The sequence below is a fragment of the Telmatherina bonti genome (genome assembly GCF_933228915.1).
Source record: "Telmatherina bonti genome assembly, chromosome: 17".
In the NCBI taxonomy this organism is placed as follows: domain Eukaryota; kingdom Metazoa; phylum Chordata; class Actinopteri; order Atheriniformes; family Telmatherinidae; genus Telmatherina; species Telmatherina bonti.
Window position 1 is genome coordinate 21,246,888 of NC_136615.1, and position 20,498 is coordinate 21,267,385.

General features: G+C 37.5%; 3 protein-coding genes across 3 annotated transcripts; 2 read left to right on the forward strand and 1 right to left on the reverse strand.

Annotated features, from left to right (window-relative positions):
* The first annotated feature begins 219 nt into the window (after positions 1-219).
* Positions 220-1,941, forward strand: atp5mea (ATP synthase membrane subunit ea). The gene is made up of 4 exons (XM_079256246.1): positions 220-300; positions 908-962; positions 1,604-1,702; positions 1,852-1,941. The coding sequence occupies exons 1-4, from the start codon at positions 265-267 to the stop codon at positions 1,875-1,877; spliced, it is 216 nt and encodes a 71-aa protein (XP_079112372.1). The 5' UTR covers positions 220-264; the 3' UTR covers positions 1,878-1,941.
* Positions 1,942-4,440: 2,499 nt separating this feature from the next.
* Positions 4,441-13,122, reverse strand: pde6b (phosphodiesterase 6B, cGMP-specific, rod, beta; the record flags this gene model as incomplete). Its single annotated transcript, XM_079257257.1, has 23 exons — positions 4,441-4,493; positions 5,247-5,400; positions 5,562-5,645; positions 6,463-6,537; positions 6,711-6,774; positions 6,851-6,958; positions 7,052-7,152; positions 7,243-7,330; positions 8,129-8,238; positions 8,423-8,530; positions 8,626-8,775; positions 8,993-9,058; positions 9,282-9,425; positions 9,566-9,715; positions 9,802-9,849; positions 9,939-10,005; positions 10,216-10,280; positions 10,400-10,474; positions 10,576-10,716; positions 10,818-10,907; positions 11,392-11,544; positions 12,484-12,795; positions 12,964-13,122. 23 exons carry the CDS (start codon positions 13,120-13,122, stop codon positions 4,441-4,443), a joined length of 2,565 nt encoding a protein of 854 aa, XP_079113383.1.
* Positions 13,123-18,832: 5,710 nt separating this feature from the next.
* rbp4l (retinol binding protein 4, like) lies at positions 18,833-20,110 on the forward strand (the record flags this gene model as incomplete). The annotated part of the gene is made up of 4 exons (XM_079256212.1): positions 18,833-18,949; positions 19,044-19,180; positions 19,691-19,803; positions 19,887-20,110. 4 exons carry the CDS (start codon positions 18,833-18,835, stop codon positions 20,108-20,110), a joined length of 591 nt encoding a protein of 196 aa, XP_079112338.1.
* Between the last annotated feature and the right edge of the window lie 388 nt (positions 20,111-20,498).

The window sequence follows — 20,498 nt, forward strand, 5'->3', positions numbered from 1 at the left end:
ATATATATATATATATATATATATATATATATATATATATATATATATATATATATATATATTTATTTATTTTTTTATATATATATATATATATATACATGTGTGTGTGTGTGTGTGTGTGTGTGTGTATATATATATATATATACATAAATAAATAAATAACACGACTGTCAAATGGATCCCGTTTACTTTCTTCTTCGCTTCCTCATAAAAAGGTAGGCTACTTCCGCTTTTACCGGAAGATTGGGTCCGAGCTAATCCATCATGGTTCCTCCAGTCGCAGTGTCACCGCTCATTAAGGTAAAAAAAATAAGTTTACTATGGTCGGAAGATTTATATTGTTGTTAAACAAAAGATAAAATTAGGTAAACCACTTTCCAATTTCTGAGTATAGAAAGGTTTGGAATATTTCTTGTAAGTTCTGTGATTAGCAGGCTAGCCAGTGACATTGAAACACAGAACTTTTCTTTCTTGAAACATTTTGCACATGCGTCTCGCGCTGTTGAAGTGAATATTGGTTACGGACTATGTTCTGATTTATTCTTAATCCAGAGTGTGTTATAGATAACCGATTATAGTTATTTGTAATGTATTTAAAGGGTCGGAGGAAAAAAACTGGACTTTGCCCCTGAGTTTTCCACGGATATCATATGTATCAACTGGAAAACACATGTCGGGGAGTATAAAATGCAGAGTTGCAGAAAACGGGCTGTAATGCCTCATTTAATTATATTAAGCGGTGACGGAAGTTTTTACATTTTATCAATGAAGTAGTCAAACACTGACTAAAATAAACAAACAAGACAACATACCTATAGTTCGTGGCTGATACATCTAAATTCACACAGCAGGTTTGAAAAGGAAGAAGATGTTTCGCTGGATAACACATTTGTTATTTTTGTTTTAGACGGCCAGATGGTCCGCTCTGCTGCTCGGCGTGTTCTATGGTAAACAGAGGTTTGGTAAGTTCACGTCTGCGCATGCGCCAGGCTGTAAAGAACTAAAGAAATCCCTAAAACTGTTTATTAGTATACTTCTGATGTTGCATAACAATTCTTGATATATATATTGACCTGAAATTGACTTTATTTGCAATAATTTGCAATACCTATTAAAATTTTTGGGAAAAACAATAACAATGTTTATAAGGCAGTTTTTGACATGACACAAAGGGGTAAGCTTCAGTATTGGTCATAAGATATAATAAGGAATCCATTATTTTATTCTGTGGGTTTCAGGATCGTTGTGTTTCTGTCATTGCTTGCTAGATCACTTTGCACTTTTTGTTACATGTTTAAAATGTCCAATTTAAGTTTTTACAATCCAATAAACAGCTCAAATTTGTTTAGTGGCATGTAAATTAATTTGCTTGGTAGATAACTCCAGAAAAACTTGGCTTTGTAACTAGAGTATGTCATATAAATTTTGATGGAATAGCCCGTTTGGATCTTCTATATAAAGCTTATATCAGTGTGCACAAAGAAATCTCTCTATACTGCGCAGTTATAAAGAGCTTGCAAGACTGCACTTCCTCATTGATAGTGTGATGTTTTGCACTTATTACAATTCTGTATTTGCTTACTGTCTTGTCATTCCTGTTAAGATTACCTGAAGCCCATTGCAGAGGAGGAAAGGAGGGTTGAGGAAGCAGAGAAGAAGGCCCGTGAGGAGCAGGAACGCATCTACAAACAACTCTCTGAAGGTGTTATTAAAATACACACTTTTTTGTTATGTTTCTGATATCTAAACAGGGTCTTTTGATGTTTCTTTTCCATGTAAGTTAAATAGCATATGTTTTGTATTACATCTACAAAAAATCTCATGGTTTTTTTTGTTTTTTTTTCTTTGCAGCAAATTCCGAGACCATCCTGAAATGAATCAACATCGGACCTGTGCTGAAATGTTCCAAACTTAATAAAAGCAAATATTATTTTTCATGTACTTACTATAGTATGTTTGTTTTTTGTGACTACCATACACACACTTAAGCAGAAAAAAATCACAGGATAAAAACAACCAAATTAACCAGATTTAAAACGAAAAAAAAGTCTTTTTAGGTGTTAAAATCAGGGTTTTATTCATTTTTTTGTGTACAAATCAAATAAAGGGCACATCGCTTGTGTACGTGTGTACCTGTCCTTCAGTGGGAGATGAGCTAGCGGATCGGTATTGTTATAATCCCAACCTAGTTTAGCAATAATCCCAGGATTAGGGTCAGGTACCAGTAGTAGAAACTGCATCGTGGACAGAAGCTATGTCTCAATACTCCGGTGTTGTGTAATATTTCAACCTTCATTATGGACTCTATATTGCATTATAGTGTAACGCAAGCAACTACACTGTATGGCTGAGTGATTACCAATGGCATACAGCTCTGAGACAGAATATGCTATTCCATGTTTTAATTAATGTACAATAACAGAATATGTATAAGTTTCTTCTTTTCACTAAAGGCACAAAACTTTGGTCAATAGAAAATATCAATTGTCAGGTTGAAATGAATTGACTCGGCCACCACGTAAAAATACATTTGCTTTATTTGTGTCATCTTGTACATGATGTACCCACATGATGAGGCAAGCGTGAAAGTACTGACCATAAAATACAACTATTTATACATGATATGGGTGTATCCACAGCACAAAATTCAGTTGGTACCTAATATTACACAGTCATTGTTGGTCCACCCATATCGCACTGTATTTCCATATGTGGAATATGTTAACATCTGTAAACTGAGGCAAGCACATTAACTCGTAATTCAGTAATAAAGGGAGTATAGTTACCTGATGACTTATTTGCCAGTGTTTGCAGATGCCACTAATTAAAAAGAAGCATTTCTATTTAAACTTGAAAAATATCTTTTTTTTATATATATTTACAGAAAGGGAGGCAGGCTGTACAAGTCATCACACAAAGGTACGTTTTTGTTTAGTGCTGTCTCAAACAGCTCTGTGCCCCAGGGATTGTTGTCAGAACATTCTGATGGCTTGCTTGTTAGTACTGCTGCCTTGCAGCAGCACCGTCCTGGGTTCAGATGTTGGACCTGATCCTTTGCAGAGTTTGCATGTTCTTTATGCATTTCCTCAAATATTTGGGTTTCCCCTCGTGTCACAAGTACGATTGTTACAAATTCTCCTCATTATCCCCAAAGGGTCTTGTGTGGTTTATCCCTGGGTCCAATTCAGACATCAGTTTTAAACTTGATATTAACACAGGACAGCTGATTTTTTTACGCTGTTTAAGTGAACTCTGTGGTCCCACTATTAAAACAAACATATGTTCAAGTCCATCCTTCAGTTCACCAATATGGACAAACCCATTAAAGCAACAATTTACAGAGAAACCTGAAACAGTCAGTTTTATCTGGAACCACCTGATTTCTGGATGCAATATGCTTATTTCACATTTAAAATGTTACACTTGTCAAGTATATCCTATGCTACACTCACACACACTTTAAGTATATACAGTATAAAGGCATCACAAGCATCTACAGACTTCTGCTGCCAGTAATGTTACATGTGTGTATCTATTGCGCTGTATTAACATTTATGCTAGGTTTCTCTATACAAAATGTGGCATTTTGAAGATCTAACTAGTTTTCTGCAGTCAAAGTAAACAAACTCTCAGTTGTAAATAGTAAGTGACTGGAAGGAGTGAATAATTAACTTTTGGAATATGACTAAAGGATGATATTCCAACCTAGGTGTTATCCAGGCTCTTTCCTAAACCTAAACCTAAATCGTACAATAATGCACGATTTAGGGTAAAAAAAAAAAAGAACTCCAAACATTTTGTTTTATCTAGGCTTGGACATCAGAACAATTCAAGCAAACTTTAGGTTTATTTTTTATATAATACAGACTGTACAGGGCTATAATTTCTCATTTACTAGAAAAGGTATATACAGTTTGTGTTCTGTAATGCTTGCTGGGTTGAATAGCAAGCTTTGTGGAAAAAAGTAATGGTCATATGAACAATAAAGAAACATGAATTATAAGAAGCACATATACAAAATGCATTCGACTGTTGAACTAACATCGGTCTTCCAAAATGTAAGGAGAACTGTTTTTCAGATAAGAAACCTAAAATGTCAAAATTACCTTCACTGCTGATTCCATTTAAGTATAATAAACTATCATTCAGGGGTGGGAAGATCTTTACATGTGTCTGTTTATGTCTGATAGATGTGTGGTATCCTGCCATCTTCCAAACTTTCATTTTAACACTGCCTATCTCTCCTCATTTAGGTCTGCTTATTCTAATTTAAGCCATGTTGTTATTTATTTTTATGAAACATTACAGGACTCTGCATTCACATATCCACATTCCTGATTTGACATAAATTTCCTTGGCCGTGGTTCTCAGATAATTCTGAATTCAGTCCATCCTGAGTGTCTACTTACACCCTCAAAGCGTACACAGATCTTTGGTGTTTTAGCACACGGAGCAGGTTTTGGAGCCTCCACCACTGGGGGCGTTTGCAGCAGCTATGGGAGAATTATACAATTAATACAAGGTATGCTGTTGAATCAGGAGCATTTTCTAGACTAAACGTTCCCTTTTTGTGTTAATTCCAAAGATTTGCATAAAGGACAGTCATCTTCCATATTAATATAGAGGCAGTATATGCCTAAACTGGGACATCTGGGCTAAAATTGCTCTTCTTTTTGGATGAATGTTCCTGTGTAGTTGTGCCTTGACCAGATGCTTTCAGTTTCCATCAACAAGCTTCTGACACAAGTTTGTTTGGGTATTTAGAGTCTTTACTGAAAACAGGTAAGGACACAATAAATTTTGTGGTTTCCAAATCACATATCAATTATTTTCCAAAGGATTTTGGAAAGATTTTTTTTTTTTTTTTTAAAGTGTAATGTTGGCCTACATCATAAAATTTGAAGTTTAATTTGGACTTCTGTCCTCTCTGAACATAAATCTATTGTTCAAGTTTAATTTGTCTTATTGATAGATAAGTCTATTTTGAATCATTCTAAAATGGTCTTGATGTGCCATTATTCCCTCCACTTTGTGCAATATACCTGTTCTGTTATAGCAAAATGGGCTCAAATCATAATGCTACCAACACCATGATTCAAAATTTGTACAATGTCCCACCATTTCTTCAGTCTACCTTGAACGTATCATCCTTGAAAAAGGAGCTTCTTTCTTTAACTTAATAGAAATGAAGCCAAGCAATCCTGATATAAATCTACAGCTGTAGTCAGGTTAAAGGATCACTGTACCTTTGGCTGCCGCTGCTGCCGCTGTAGCTGCTTTTTCGTCCTCTATTAATTTCAGTTTAGCCTCATACTCCTCTTTTTTAGCATTCCACTCCTTCCTGTTGTTAATGATGCCGTCTAACATAGGCTGGATTTGTGGATGGAAGCGGGAAAACTCCTGAGGACATAAGAAACAACAAAAAAAACATCTCATGATAATTAGTCTTTGGTTTTTCTTTAATCTTTTTCCGCATGAGAACCAAATAACTCATAAAAGCCATAATAAATGCAGAAAAGAAATGCTGAGATTTCAGTGAAAATACAGCATTAAAACATTACCTTGTAGACAAACGTGCAGACAAAGTCAATGAAACCACACTGTAGCTTTGGAAGTTCTGCAGCTTTGTTTCTGTCCATCATGGGCTGTAAGAGGCAGAATTAAACCATGGCTGGTTAGTATACCATCTTTATATATATGTTTGTATAAAGGCTTCATATCGGACTAGAATAGGTATACATGGGAGTTCATGGTTACCAGGCCCTCTAGGCACAAAACAAATCACTACCCCCTCCACAACATTGCTTGACAGTCGGCATGAGGTGTTTGTGCTGACATTTTGTTTGGTTTTTGCCGGACATGATGCTATGCATTGCGACCAAACATCTCCACTTTGGTCTTCTCTATCCAAAAGACATTGTTACAAAAGTGTTGAGGATTTTAGATGTAATTTATTAATCTAAAATTGTCCGCCATGTTATTTTCATGAGAAACTTTTTCCAGGCAATCATTCCAAGTCATGAACTAAAACATTTAGGATGCTAATGAAGGCCTGACGAGTCTGAGATGTAGCTCTTGTTTTCTTTTTTTTCCCATCCACTCCTAAGGGGGATCTGTTCACTTGTGAATAATCTTAATCACTGTAAAATGATGGACTTGATTGTTTGGATATGATCTTATAATCTCTCTTAATTTAATAGGCAGCTACATCTTTTCTAAGATTATTACTGATGTATTAACTCCCATCTCAATGTGCCAGATTAAGGCAAAACTTCTGGGTTCATCGAGGTCCTCACATTTACTGACAATTATTTAATCATCTGTATTTCATTAGCTACACCCGATTATGACTTGGCTTTTTGATTTGATTAAATAATGAAAACAGTGTGTGTAATTAATTTTTCATATCCAGTTACCCATTTTATACTGATAGCCATTACGTGAATATATAAAGAAACTCACAATAGGTTGCTGTTCCAGTACTGTCCTTTCCAAATCACCCTGTTCCCAGAACTCTGCCGCCACAGACAAGGCAACCTTAATGAAAGACACGCACTTATTGTAAATAGACCAGCATAAAACCACAAAAAAAAAGCAAAATACAACCTTAAAACTAATTTTAACTGAATTTACAAGCCAATTAATCCCTTATTAAAGCCAGCTTTGTTTGTCCAGTAAGTACTTAATTTACTTGGTTTTGTGCTTCTCACCTTGCTCTGTACTTCCCAGGGCTTTGTGATAGCAGACAAGTCACACGCAGTCATCATCATAGCCCTGAAAGAACAAAACATGTCTGGTTTCCGAGAAAAGGTTGGGATTTAAGGAAGAGGGAGTGTTCTGTTGTCCTTACATGACAATCTCTTTTCTGGTTGTTTCTAGAGACATGAAATCCACCCATTTCTTTTCATCTTCATATGTGTGTGAAAGGTCCACAATCTTCTGGAACATGGTTCTCTTCCTGGGGGGTACATGGAGATCAAACAGTTTACCTTGGTTCCAATAGGTTCCACAACAGACCAGCTGGTGAAGCAAAAAAGTAATCTACACTGACTTGAAATAAAGAGCCAGGTCGGTGGCAATGATGGCAATGTCGGTGAGGTGAATCACGTGGTCTACCTGCCGCCGGTTGAGGTTCTGGTAGATATTTAGTGACTGCAGAAGTGATAAGGGGAGAGAGGTGGCCACTGTCATATTTGTTGGTATAAAATCATGTGTTAGGTTAGATTAAATCCATTGTTTTACCTCATCAGCCAGCAGGAACTTTCCAAACTCTAAATGGTGCCGTTCCAGGATGGAGGAGCCGTGTAGCTTGGCCAGAGGGTTGCCAGATCTATTGGAGGAAAAAAAAAGTCCTCAGAAATCAGCCGGTTCAGACATGAAAGTGGTGACAGTTACAGAAGCATCAGTGTAAGAGACAATAAACACAAGTCATGATAATATGATTACATAACGCATCTTTCGCATGTTTTGATCATTAATTAAACTCCATATTTCATCATATTTCATTACATCACATTCAGCTTCATTTGTAAAGCACCACTTCACAACAATGTCACCTCAGGGCATTTTACAGACACATCAGTTCAAGTCAGTTCATAATAAATAGCCTGGATGAAGAAAACCAACATATTGTATTGTACCATGACTTCAATCCAATCCTCCATCCTGAGCATGCACACGGCAACATCTGAGTAACTGTCTCAGTTTATTATTTTATGTCTCCTCCCCAAACTACTCTTACAACTAAATCCCACATTCAGACTGTTATACGCTGTTTTCTATCATGAACAAAATGTTTAATCTTTTTATTCCCTGAATAGCCAACCTCCCCCAGCCAAGGACCCCCAGTGTGAAAATCTCTGATATAAACTATTGTGACTCACTGCACTTTAAATGTTATTACCACATTAGATCAGCTATTAATAAATACTACATTAAATCTGTTTCTTTTCATTCTAGATTCCATCCTGTATTGAATTGTAGGTAAAGGGATTATAAGCACATGTTGACATTTGTGATAACCAGTTGGTAAGTTCACCTCTTAAAGGGACTGGTCATTGAATATATTGTATCATTTTACAAAGTTAAAATGTCAGATAAGAAATGAGGAAGTTCCTATAGGACTTACTTGACCTGGTACAAGTTGTTTGTTCCTCTGTGGTCTATATCGTGCAGGAATCCTGCAGTTATCATGGCCATGACCTCCAAGTCAGTGTAGTATCGTTTCAGCATTCCAGTCTGAACACACAAAGAAAAACACAAAACTGATCCAAGCCACTCAAATCTCAGTTTTTTTTAGACAGTAAAAAGTGTGAAGATCCTAAGACCATCTTCTGCATTTTAGTTTTTTATTTATTAATGTAAAAAGTTTCAAATTTGATAAAGTTTTAAATAGAGATTAAAACAGAGGACTAACTCATACCGTTAAAAGAGTAAACATGGTCTGTCCCACGTTGAAGCCATGACGCCAGTTGTGGTATGTGATTTTTCTGTATCCTTTACTGACTGAGTACATGAAGCGAACCAGCACCTGAAAGACGAGTGGAAAAAAATATTTCAAACTGGTTGCACATCATTTGAGGATTCAATGCAAAAATTGTGCATATTGTGTGTGTCTACATTTACCTCCTGGGGGACCTGGAACTTCTTGACCACTCCGACTTCGTAGTACATCTGGATCCCACACCTAACCAAGTCCATCTCTGTGCAGTTAAAATCTGAAAAGCGGAACTCATAGATCTCGAATTTCTTGATCAGGGGAGGGAGATCTTTTTTCTAAAAGGAAAAAAGGACAAAAAACATAAGCTGAGAACTGCTAAAAAAAAATCTTATTATCACATTCATGGTGGTGGCATAGAGATGCAATACGACATAACAAAGTATTCTCTTACATCTGTCATGTCACACTCTGAAATGTGTTAACAGGTCAGACTTGCTTTTTCTTTGACTTGTCAGATACTTGTGTACTGGGATACCCAAGTCTTAGTATTACCAGAATGTCAAGGAGCTCCTCTTCTTCACACTCTCGAGGCTCGCAGCCGTAAACTTCTCTTGTGTTCTGGAAAATATGAGGAAACACCTAAATTATCAACTTGATACTTCATATACAGCAAATCATTGGTTGTATCGAGTGATTTAGGTCAGTTTTACTGAAAAGAACATAGACAAATATTGTGCTTTCTTCAGCAAGATGTTGGATTAGCTTTCAGAAACCTCCTTTTGGAGGCTTTTATATCCTTTATTCAAGTGCTTTTATTCATTAAAAACAACTCAGCACTCACCAGAATATTTTGGATTTCATCATCCCTACATTTAACATGATAGAGCACCATGTCCTGAGCGATGTCTTTCCTGTTTTCAAGTTTGTTGATCTTGTCGTAGGTGTCTGTGTTGAGGGCTGACCATCCCAGGAACTGAGTCAAAGCCTGGGAAACAGAGAACATAGATTCCCGCTTTACCACATATCACAGGATATCTATAGTTTGTTATTCCCTAGTCATGATGTGAATATATCGTCTGAGTTGCAACTCATCGTTCATTGTTTTGCTGAGCAGTTTGATTTTACCTCCATGAGCTGCTCATCCTGATCATCAAAGGGCTTTCCATCTTTTCTGTTGTAGAACGTTGCCACGCCGACTATTTCTTCTTTCTTATTGACAATTGGGAGCGAGAGGACATTTTTGATGGTCCAGCCACTGTCGTCCAGTGCCTCTGTCTGCAAGAACAAAGCAAGGTGAGATGCCTGGGCTGCTGTTTGGAAAGGAATTTCCTCTCCGGCAGAAGATGAGAGAAGTTTCTCACCTGAAAATGGAACATCTCATCAGCAGCTGCATTCATAATGTTACAAATCTGTGGAGCAGAGAAGACAAGCGACTGATCAGCTTGGATGACATGGTTCAGCTACTTGCTGCAATGTATCAAAAAAAAAAGAAGCTTACAAAACCGCTCTCTGCAACATAAGTTGGCAGGCCGCTACTCAGTGCCCAGTGATCTGCAGGTGGATTGCTGTGTGACAGAAGAAGAAGCAAGTTAGTAAATGTGACTTTTATAAAATGCCGTAGAGCCACCGTTAACCTCCTCTGGTGGTTCACAAACATTTTTTTCGTCTGTTTAAATGACTAAGTAGGAGCATAAATGTCATTTTATCCATTCTGGGGCTGAATTTGAACACATAATTGTGTTTGCAAACATAAAAATGACAAAGATTTTGCTTACGGTATGACTTTGATGTCTTCTTTTCCGTGTAAGATGTAATCAATGACTTTGTAGAAGATCACCTCCTACGAGCAAAATGAAACAAGGGGTGTCAGAGAGAAAAGATCACAAACATTTCAGTCAACACCACAAGCATAATAGAGACCAGATAAGCATGGAATAAAGATTCAGTTAAAGAATATACCCTGCCATCAGGAGTCACAGGGCCAGAGTAAGGTGCCTGCTCCCCCATCAACACCGGCCAGATGTCAAAGAACTCCTGCGGGGACATGGACACAAGTTTAACTTCATACTACTAGTGCACATGATCCAAAGTGAACAAAGACTAAAAAAAAAAAAAAAAAGAATAAAACACCCTACCTTTTCTTTTGTCATGTCTAGTAACCCGACAGAGTAGCGGTCACAGTTGAGGTAGGCTCGGACTGTGTACAAGGCCTTGTGAAACTGTCGTTCAATATCTGTCAGCTCTTCAAACACCTTGTTGGCAGACCACAGCAGCAGCTGGAGGAGTGAAACACACAGCGTCTCAGAGTCTACATGCACTGTTTCTGTTTTTTTATGTGGAATAAAAAGCCAAGTTTGAAGGAGTAAAGGCCCCGTACCTGTCCTTTCCGTGTCTCACAGCTGTGCAAGTAACTCAGGTGGAAGATCTTTAAGTTCAGACAGGCAATTTTCATGTACTTCAAGAAGAGCTGAACAGACAGTCAGGATACGTCACTGGTCACAGCATAATCCCCTGAATCACTAATAACATAACTTTTCATCATCAGATCGTATATATGTTTGAGTGAAAGGATTTAGTTTCATATCTAAACTGAAGTGAAGCAGTAACATGTGGGCATTGCATGACTGATTGCTGGAGGGGGGGATTAACAAAAACAAAAGAACTGTGTATAAATAAAATTCAACTGAGCATCAGATAAAATAAAATTCATACATAAAAACTGATTATAAATTACTCACATAACAATTAATACATAAATAGCTGATGTTACAAGACCATTCCTTCTGAAGGTGTCACAATCTCTCACTTCAGCTGAAGCAGATATTAGTTATTTCTAGTGATTTACTTTATCGACACAGTTTATTCCCTCCTAAAAAAAAAAAAAAAAAAAGCTTCACAGGCCTCAGTATTGTGGTCATTTTGTGTATTACTACCCGAGTGCTAGTACTCACATCTTCATCCTCAGCAGTGAAATGTGGTCCTGTGGTTTTGTTCAGAGCCATGATCACTGCCACCATGTCTTTGCCGTTGAGGATGGGGGAAGCCAGAACACACCTGGTTTGGTAATCTGTGAGTTCATCCACGAATGAGCTGAAGTACTGACTCTAAAAGAGCAAAAAGCATCACTTGCTTCTCATTTAAACATTTTTTAGATATGTTTGAGCCAAGTTTCACTGTGATTTTCATACCATGTGATGTTAGTGTACACCATCTCCCCTGAGTTTAAAATTTATTAGAATACCAGTATTTTATTAAAAAATGGTTCTATTTCTTATGATGGCCATTTATGTTTTTTCATTTGGAAAACATTAAAACTTAGCATATATCCCCACCTGTCATGTACATGCTGCACTGAAGGGAAGCAATCTAGTTTTGATCTGTTTTGATCTGTTTTAGATTCCTGCTGACTGCTGACTAAATGCCAGAGGCGCCTAATCTACAGATAGAGCAGTGGCTGAAGGGATCTGAAAATAAATGGATTATGTCTGACAGGGGGATTTACACCCTCACTTGGTCAAGTATCCAGTAGCCTTGAACAGCTAACATTTCTCTTAAATGTTTACAACCAGCAGGCTTTGGTCATGATTTGACAGACTCAAGCGAGCATGACGATCCATCTAACAGCTGTAAACAAATCTTAATAACAGATACTAGTCCATTTTCTATAAAAAAAAAAAAAAAAAAAAAAAAACTTGTCTCCATCCATCATCTTGTTTATTGGCAGCATTTCTCAATTAATTTTTCAATTTCAATTAATATTCAAAGAATCCTCATCACCATAAAAATGATATTTGAGATGTTATTAAACCTCATTACAGTCACAATGTGGGTTTAAAACGTGGGCAATGGTGCCACCTGGTGGTAATATCAGGAATCACACTGTGACTAATTGAACTGCACTTTATATCTGCACTTTATCCAGATAAGGCTTCATCATCCCAAGCTTAGCAGTGCTTCTCATTGATGCATCATTTTCACTCTGACTAACTAGAAAATTCACCCCCCAACCCCCCTCCCTCCCTCTCTTACATGCTACTCTTTACCTCTTTGACATCTTTCACATTAACAGTCTTCTTGGTCAGGGCCACGTTGCCGACTATTCCCAAGTCCAGTGGGTAGACGATCTCCGAGTCGGGTTGCACCACACAGTCCTCCAGCACTGAATTTGTGGAGACATTGAAGAGTCTTGTGGCCAGCTCACCGATGCCGTTCCGCTGCCGGTACATAAACAAGCTGCAGCGGTCAGCATGGATGAGAGCACTGAGTCTCTTCAGGATCTTGAAGACCACTCTTTCCATGTTGATGTTCTCTTGCATGTCCTTGATCAGGTCATACATTATTACACTTTCTTCAACCTTGGGGGAAAAAAAAAAAAAGAGATTGAAATGATCTTTTCTTGAGAATTCTGAATGACAAGCAGGGATTGATTTAACCCTCCAGCGTGAAGGAGGGTTAGGGTTTGGGTTTTAGTCTTCTTTACCTGTAGACAATCTAAAAACAACTAGAGAAAATGCATAATTTACCTGACTGAGCTCTTGAAATTGGCTGAAGTCAATCTGTTTCTCTGGGATTCCCGATAGCTTTGATAAGGAAGAAGCGTTCAACTTCTTGGCAAAGTACTTTTCTGCAAACGCAGGGTTGTCCTTAAGGAACTTTTCCACATCTTCCTTCTGCACACCCATTGTTCCTTCTTCCTCCTCTTCTCCCTAATGCCCCTTGTCTTCTCCCTCCTCAGCTCAGTGGTGGAGCTCCTGCTGGGTCCAACGCTGCTCTAATGGAGCTACCTCCAACTTCACCTGCTATAAAAGTAATATGCAAAAAAAAAAAAATTTAAAAACGATTACGCAACAACTACATTGTCTTCCATGTTATATCTAAAAGATGAAAACATATCTTACCCAAGTATTATGCAGAAAGGGGGAGAAAAGATTTGGACACATTCAAATGGAGGTTTAAAAAAAAAATAAATCCCCCCCCCCTGTTTGTAGGATGAGTGGAGTGCAAGAGGGAGCGCCCTGAGTAGGAGGCAGAGGGCTGAATCCAAACAATCCCTCTGTCATCAGCAGATAGTCCTGAAGGTTAGCAGGGATCTGCCTATGCTAAACTCATCAGCTGATCATGGAGTAACAGATATGTGGGCCAAAGGATCCAGCCTGCACGGTTCATCAGTACATTTGGTATCTGTGAGGTGCTGATCAAAATGTGGTACTTTAAGCAACACTTAGTTCAGTCACATGCCTGTTGAGTGAAAATATAAACTGCATTCGCCTGACAATAGGAGAGCATTTCACAACAAACTGCAAGGTGAAGGGAATTTTGTGCAGCAGTGCACTAAAGATGGATCAAACAGCACAGACTCCTGAAATTCCAACACTTTTATCTAGATTTATCAAGGATTTAACAGCATACACATAAATATGATGCCATATAGAGTTATGCATGCATGCATCATTTCTTCTTATATCTAGTATGTGTCCCACATGTTTCTGTCTCTCAGGTGTACCTTTACAAGCTCTTTAAGTCCTTATTAAATGAGACCTCCTCCAACATAAGCCGTATTTAGTTAGGACACTAGTTGATTATCCCAGCACCCAACTCTCTGTGTTACTCCACAAGAAATAGTTAAAGCATCCTAAAACAAGAAAGAAACTGAGATATTTTGCAACTCTGAAGCAAACTTAATCCTTTCATTCAGAGCCAGGAGGACCTGTCTATAATAAGGCTCCATAAATACCTCAAACAAAAGGTCAAATAGATAATCTGCTTCCACTATAATAGATTACAGCATGTGTGTGTGAATGTAAGGGTGAGCATGTGGTCATTTCATGGGTGGGTGCAGTTTCATTATGAGAAAAGATTTTTGTTAAGGGAACAGAAGGTCTCATTAATGCAAATCACTTTTGTATCTGAAAAGATTATTCTTTATATGTCCTAAAGGTGGACCCTCTTCCTATCCCTTTTTCCTTCCAAGTTTCAAGGCAATATTTTTCAGGCAATACATTTTTAAATATTGTATGATCTCAAAATTAGCTGCACAGTGGTGTTCTGGTCATCGCCTCAGACTCAGAGCAGGGTGTCTGTCGATTTGACCCTTGGCTGGGGACTTGGACTAAGATAGAAAATGAATGAATGAATGTAGAAAATGAATAAATAATTCTTGTGTTGCTACTGAGCATTTGTTGAGGTGGCCACAGTCTACGTCAGACTTCTCTGTGCAATTCCATTTTTTTTTCTGTCAGCGATGTATGAGACCATATTTTTTGTTTTTTCATTTTGTCTTCGTTTTCTTTTGTCTTAAAATGTGAACCCATCATTTAGGCTCACATGAATTTGACCCTTGACATTTTTAATGTGTTATTGTTTTACATTTAATTTGGTAATAATTTTGATTCGATTGTTTATTTGCCTCAGGATCCATATTTTAACAAGATGCTGTTGTGCTTTTTATACAGTCTGTGGTTATAATATTTTAAGCTTTTTTGGTAAACAACCAAATATTCATGAGTTGAGGATTTGTCAGTGATGATGTCAAACTTGAATGTGTCTTTTTTTTTTTTACCTTGCAGTGCCACAGTGTGACCACTATCCAGTCATCTCCAGCTAGATGTAATGCTAACACACACCACAGTGTGGCAGCAGACCCATACTTTAGTTCTGAAGCTGTGAACACTCTGGCACCACCATTTCCAAGGCGATGCTTTATACAAACACAGAATAAAAACAATCTAAATACAAGATTCCATATCTGTCCTAATCCTCAGTTATTCTGGGGGCAATTGATGCTGTTTATGTGTATGATTATTGCAAAGGTAATACCTGCATCTTTTATAGACATGTCTGGGGTTCAGCTGGAGGGACTTCAGGATATCAGTTTGGCCATTCGTATAAAATTAGATAGATACTTTCACAGACTGAAACCCAGTTAAAGAAATATTTGTTGGATTTTTATGCTTTGTTAAGCCCTTGATGAGGCATTTTCTTTGACATTGCTGTTCTTGCATAAAAATACCAAAGCAGCCCAAACCTCAACATAAATAGGAATGTTTTGGTGTACATGGTAAATTTAGCTTTATTTAGATATAATTTTCTAGGTAGGATATTATGGAAATCCTTTCACTAAATATAGTGATAATCATTAGTCGTCATATTCTGAGATCAGTCAAATGATTCCACACAAGCAAATACCGACAGCCACAACTTTACATACTAGAAACATATCTATCAATGATGGAATTTACAGATACTTAATTCATTGCTCAGCTACATGTCTAAAAACCATAGATATTACATATTAGGCAAAACAACAAACATGTAAAGTACACAAAACTGACTTTTTGTGGCTGTTCCAGTATGTACAAAAACACTTCACCAGTCATTTTTGAGATTTTAATCCACAAAAAAGTTCAATGGAAATGGGTTGCCCATATCTTGTGAACATTAATAACTTGGTTACATTCATATTTGCTGATATGTACATAAAAGTAGTGAAAAACAGAAAAAAAACTCATTTATAAAACATGATTGCATTTAGATTATTATAACATATTGAAGTAATTCTGTACTGTTTCAATCAAAGGTACATCATATGCATCAATGATTAGACTTGTCACATAACATTTTTAGGCCGGGTAAGTAGAATTACTGCACTGCAGCACAGTCATAAAAAATAGATCAGTTTTCTTCATTAGCTTGAATTTACTCTGAATCTTCTGATGATTCTGATGAGACTGTTTCCGATTGGCGCAAAGCTAGTTTGTGGTGATGACCTCATTTCTGAACACAACAGATAAAGGGACCTTAAGTAGTAAGAAAAGTATCCAAACAGGACAGTCTGAAGTCTTACAGGAAGGAAATGACTTAAGATTGTATTATGTGATATATAATGCCAATAACAAAGTCAAGTGACCAGGGTTAATCCAGGAAATGGGAGATCGTGACTACATGTCATTGTGTAATTGCATGAATAAAAAATTACAAGTTCCTTTATTGTCGTGTTTCCAAAAATTCCTTTAAAAAAAAAAGGTAAATTTTTCATATTAATGGGGTTTAATGAAAATGATTTTATTATCTAATTATCTAACTGTATTATATGGATGTATTTACTGACTGCTTCTTAACGGATTACACCTCCGTTGCTCAACCACAACAACAACTTTACTCGGTAGTCTAAATTTATTTTCATTTCCATCTGACAGAACTGTTCACCTATCTCCTTAAACTACACTCTGCTTTGCGTCCATGCTGTTACATTTCCCTGTCGTTAAATCAGCAAGTTCCTCTTCAGTCAAACAACACACAGTGCTGTCCTGTTTTTCCCAGATTCATCCATTTAAACTTATCAAAACTATCATAAAAATTGGTTTTGGGTGGATGAATGCTGAGCACTGTGGCGGACCCTATGCTGGGATAATAATATCTGATCTGAAAACAAAGCGACTGGTATAATGTTTTTGAGCTTGCCAAGCTCAGCACATTCTTGGAAAAGACCTGTTGTAAACATTAACTATTAGAGTGGCTGTAACATTTTATTTGTTTTCATTCTGTGCCAGAAATTATGCTTTTAAAAATGCGTAATTTCAGTGCTGTCACAGTGTGCAATGTTTTTTTATAATTCTCTGAATTAGACGTTTTTCAGTTTTTCCAGATCTCAGTTTTGTCTTTTATGATTTTATGTTTTATAAAGTAATAGTGTATGCAATTTCTATTGTTTTTATGCCATGTCAGTGCAGTGTAACACACCCTGCATTAATTTTAACTGAAGTGGCAACTATGTCATAAAGGTGTTCGATCTTCAAATTCTCCCAAATGTCTCTTAACCGTGCCACTTGTTCCTTTTGGCTTCATGGTTGGGCATCAAACGATAATGATTTTATAGTGTGTAATTCACAAAAAACTTCCTCATGTTACCCAGACTATCTTGACGACGATGATGAAGTCATTGCTGACTAGGTGTCTTTTCTGTGTGTTGAGGGTTGCCAGTTCTGTTTATTGATTGATTGTTATCTCGAGCAGGAATTTCCCCATCCATCAAATCTTTATTCACTAACATTTTTATAAGCATCTCACTTTGAAAAAAACTTGCAATTGCTTCTGTTCTCATTCATTCATTCATTCATTCATTTTCCGAACCGCTTATTCCAATTCAGGGTCGCGGGGAAGCTGGAGCCTATCCCAGCCGGCTTTGGGCGACAGGCAGGGTACACCCTGGACAGCTCACCAGTCCATCGCAGGCTTCTGTTCTCCTATTGTCTTTTTGAATCACTTTGATTATAACAGTGTTTTCTTCAGTTTGTCTGCTGGAACGGTTACATTATAACTTGCCAAATGAAAAATAATGATAAACCTGCGATTGCAAACAATATACTGCAATGTAAAACTCTTAATATTTCTCTTTTGCTGTTCAATATAAAACAAAAGAGGAGTCAAATGTTACCCATCAGGCTCAGATATGAAGAAACACATCTCTGACTTCATTGTTTTGGAAATAGACAAGGAACAAATTAATCATAAATGGTTGCATGCTTTCTTGCATAATGTTGGAGTGATTACATTTTACTGTCAGCACCTCAGGGGCTTGCCAGAGCCAGAAAACCCAACAGTTTAGTGAATCATTTTGCACATGTTTGGATAGTGTTAATTTGTCAGCTCAGGTATGCATGTGCCTGTTTTACTGTGCTTCCAGTCAGTTACATAAAGGTCTAATTGTTTTTATAGTAAGTCTTGGTCGGGTCTGAACGGAGAAGCCAGATTACGATAAGGATTTCAACCCAACAAGATTACTTTTAGATTTAAGCACCTTATTTAGTTCCAAGCAAGGAAAATCAGCCATAAGCTTGTCTGTTGGGCACATATATAAAGACAGCCTGTGACACAGAACCCAGTCTAGGTAACCACGTACAAAGCCTTGATTGTAACCACTGCTGGTGCTTTGACCTCAGACAGGTAAGATGCTAATTCTACCTTTGTTATCATTTCACCAAATAAATACTGTCAGAAGTAACAGCCTGAAAGTTTGTTATTTTGTCAGTTTTCATAACTTTAACTATTAAAATGATGAAAGTTAATGCTTTATGAAGTTAAGATTGCTCACTGTCAAACGCATTAATGTCAAACCACTATTTAAGTCACTACATTGCAGCTCTAAAATATAGCTTTGGAATAAAGACAATTCTTCACTGTAAAGTTTTATTTAAATTTGGCCAAAGGTATACTTATAGTTTTATTAGACATGGAAACATATATTCTGAACTATGCAATAAAGTCCAATTATGCTAATGATAGTATAAAATTCTCAAAGAAAAATGTTTGATTTGGTTTAAAGCAACAGAGCTTAACTTTAAGTTGGGATTCTTGTGGCACAGTTAAAATGTTGACATCCATGTCAATTACAGAATGGGATCTTCTAAGCTGGCCCTGCTGCTGGTATTTGTTTCCTGCGTGGAGCGCTGTTTGTCTGCATCCTGTGTCGTTGACAGCTTCTCAGTCAAAGAAGATTTTGACCCGAAAAGGGTAAGTAAATTCTAATTCTCACGTGTCCCGAAAAGCAGTTTCAAACCGTTCATTAATGTGTCGTGATTTCCCTGCATCTTCCTTTCCATTATAGTATGCAGGGAAGTGGTATGCACTGCAGAAGAAAGACCCAGAGGGGCTGTTCCTGCAGGACAACATCTCAGCTGAGTACACCATCGATGATGATGGCTCCATGACTGCTTCTTCCAAAGGACGGGTCACACTGTTTGGGTAAGAGATTTTTACCACTTATAGTAATAAATGAAAATCTCCCCATGGACTTTTTCCGATAGCAGCTGCAGCTGTAGCAGCACGACTAGCTGTCTTCACTACTCTTTAAAACCTTGCTTGGACTCGAAGGTCATTTCAGCCACAAAAGACTTGATCTGGGAATCTCAGATGTGCATTTTACTTGGCCAGTGTTTCATTCAGGCCCCTGGAATCTGTTATTGGCCCACCTAAAGGTTTATGGGTATAGTTTTTGGAAGAACATTCTGACCAGCATTAGCTACAAGCAAAGTTTCCCTGGATTATGAAGGATTCGGAAGAAATGCAGGATTTAAAGAGGCTTTTGAAGAAAAATATGCACTTCTACAGTCACAATCATGTGTCTGTTGTATAATGAAAGACTTTCTGTGGATTCCAGTGTGGCCGGTGCAAATAATGAAGCAAATAGAGACAAATAACCTTTTTACATGTTGCTCTTTGTTCATGTATGTGTTTATGCCATCTTTTTTGCAGATTCTGGGTTGTGTGTGCTGACATGGCTGCCCAATACTCTGTCCCTGACCCGACTACCCCTGGCAAGATGTTCATGAACTACCAGGGTCTGGCTAGCTACCTTTCCAGTGGAGGTATGTTTAACACACATTTACCCGCTCACATCCATGCTTTAGTGCTTCATTATTCCATATGTTCTCCGTTTCTTTCTTACCAGGTGACAACTACTGGGTGATTGACACTGACTATGACAACTATGCTATCACTTACGCCTGCCGTACCGTGAAAGAGGATGGAAACTGTGAGGATGGTTATGCCCTTGTCTTTTCCAGGAACCCTCGTGGTCTGCCACCGGCCATCCAGCGTGTCGTCCGTCAGAAACAGGATGATATCTGCATGGCTGGGCAGTTTCAGCCAGTCCTGCAGTCTGGAGCCTGCTAAGCAGAGAGAGAGAGGGAAATGGAGAGAAAGAGTGTATGCTAGTTGGTTTGATGAAAGTAAGAGGGAGAATGTCAGAGTGCATGTGTGTGTGTGAGAGAGAAAGTGAATCTGTGAGAGTGATAGATGTGAAAAATGCAAGGAAATTGACAGAAGAAGATAAAACAAAGCAGAAGCATCGAAAATGCATCTTCATCTGTTTTCTTTTTTTTTTTTTAATTCACTCACTTTTGTGTTTACATAGGGTGCATCACCTGTCAAAGGAAAATGTTACTGTTGCAGTGGAGTAGTGGGTGAATTTAAAAATTGAAATAAAGCTTTTTTCTAAACAAATACAACTGAAAAATGTCCATCCTTATGCAGCTCAGAAATTTACATTTAAAGGTGTGCG

Excerpts from the sequence above, each read along its gene's own strand:
- atp5mea (XM_079256246.1), top strand. The coding sequence starts at position 265 with ATGGTTCCTCCAGTCGCAGTGTCACCGCTCATTAAG. Across the intron at positions 301-907 it reads CAGTGTCACCGCTCATTAAG|ACGGCCAGATGGTCCGCTCT; the intron begins GTAAAAAAAATA and ends TTTTTGTTTTAG. Across the intron at positions 1,703-1,851 it reads CTACAAACAACTCTCTGAAG|CAAATTCCGAGACCATCCTG; the intron begins GTGTTATTAAAA and ends TTTTCTTTGCAG.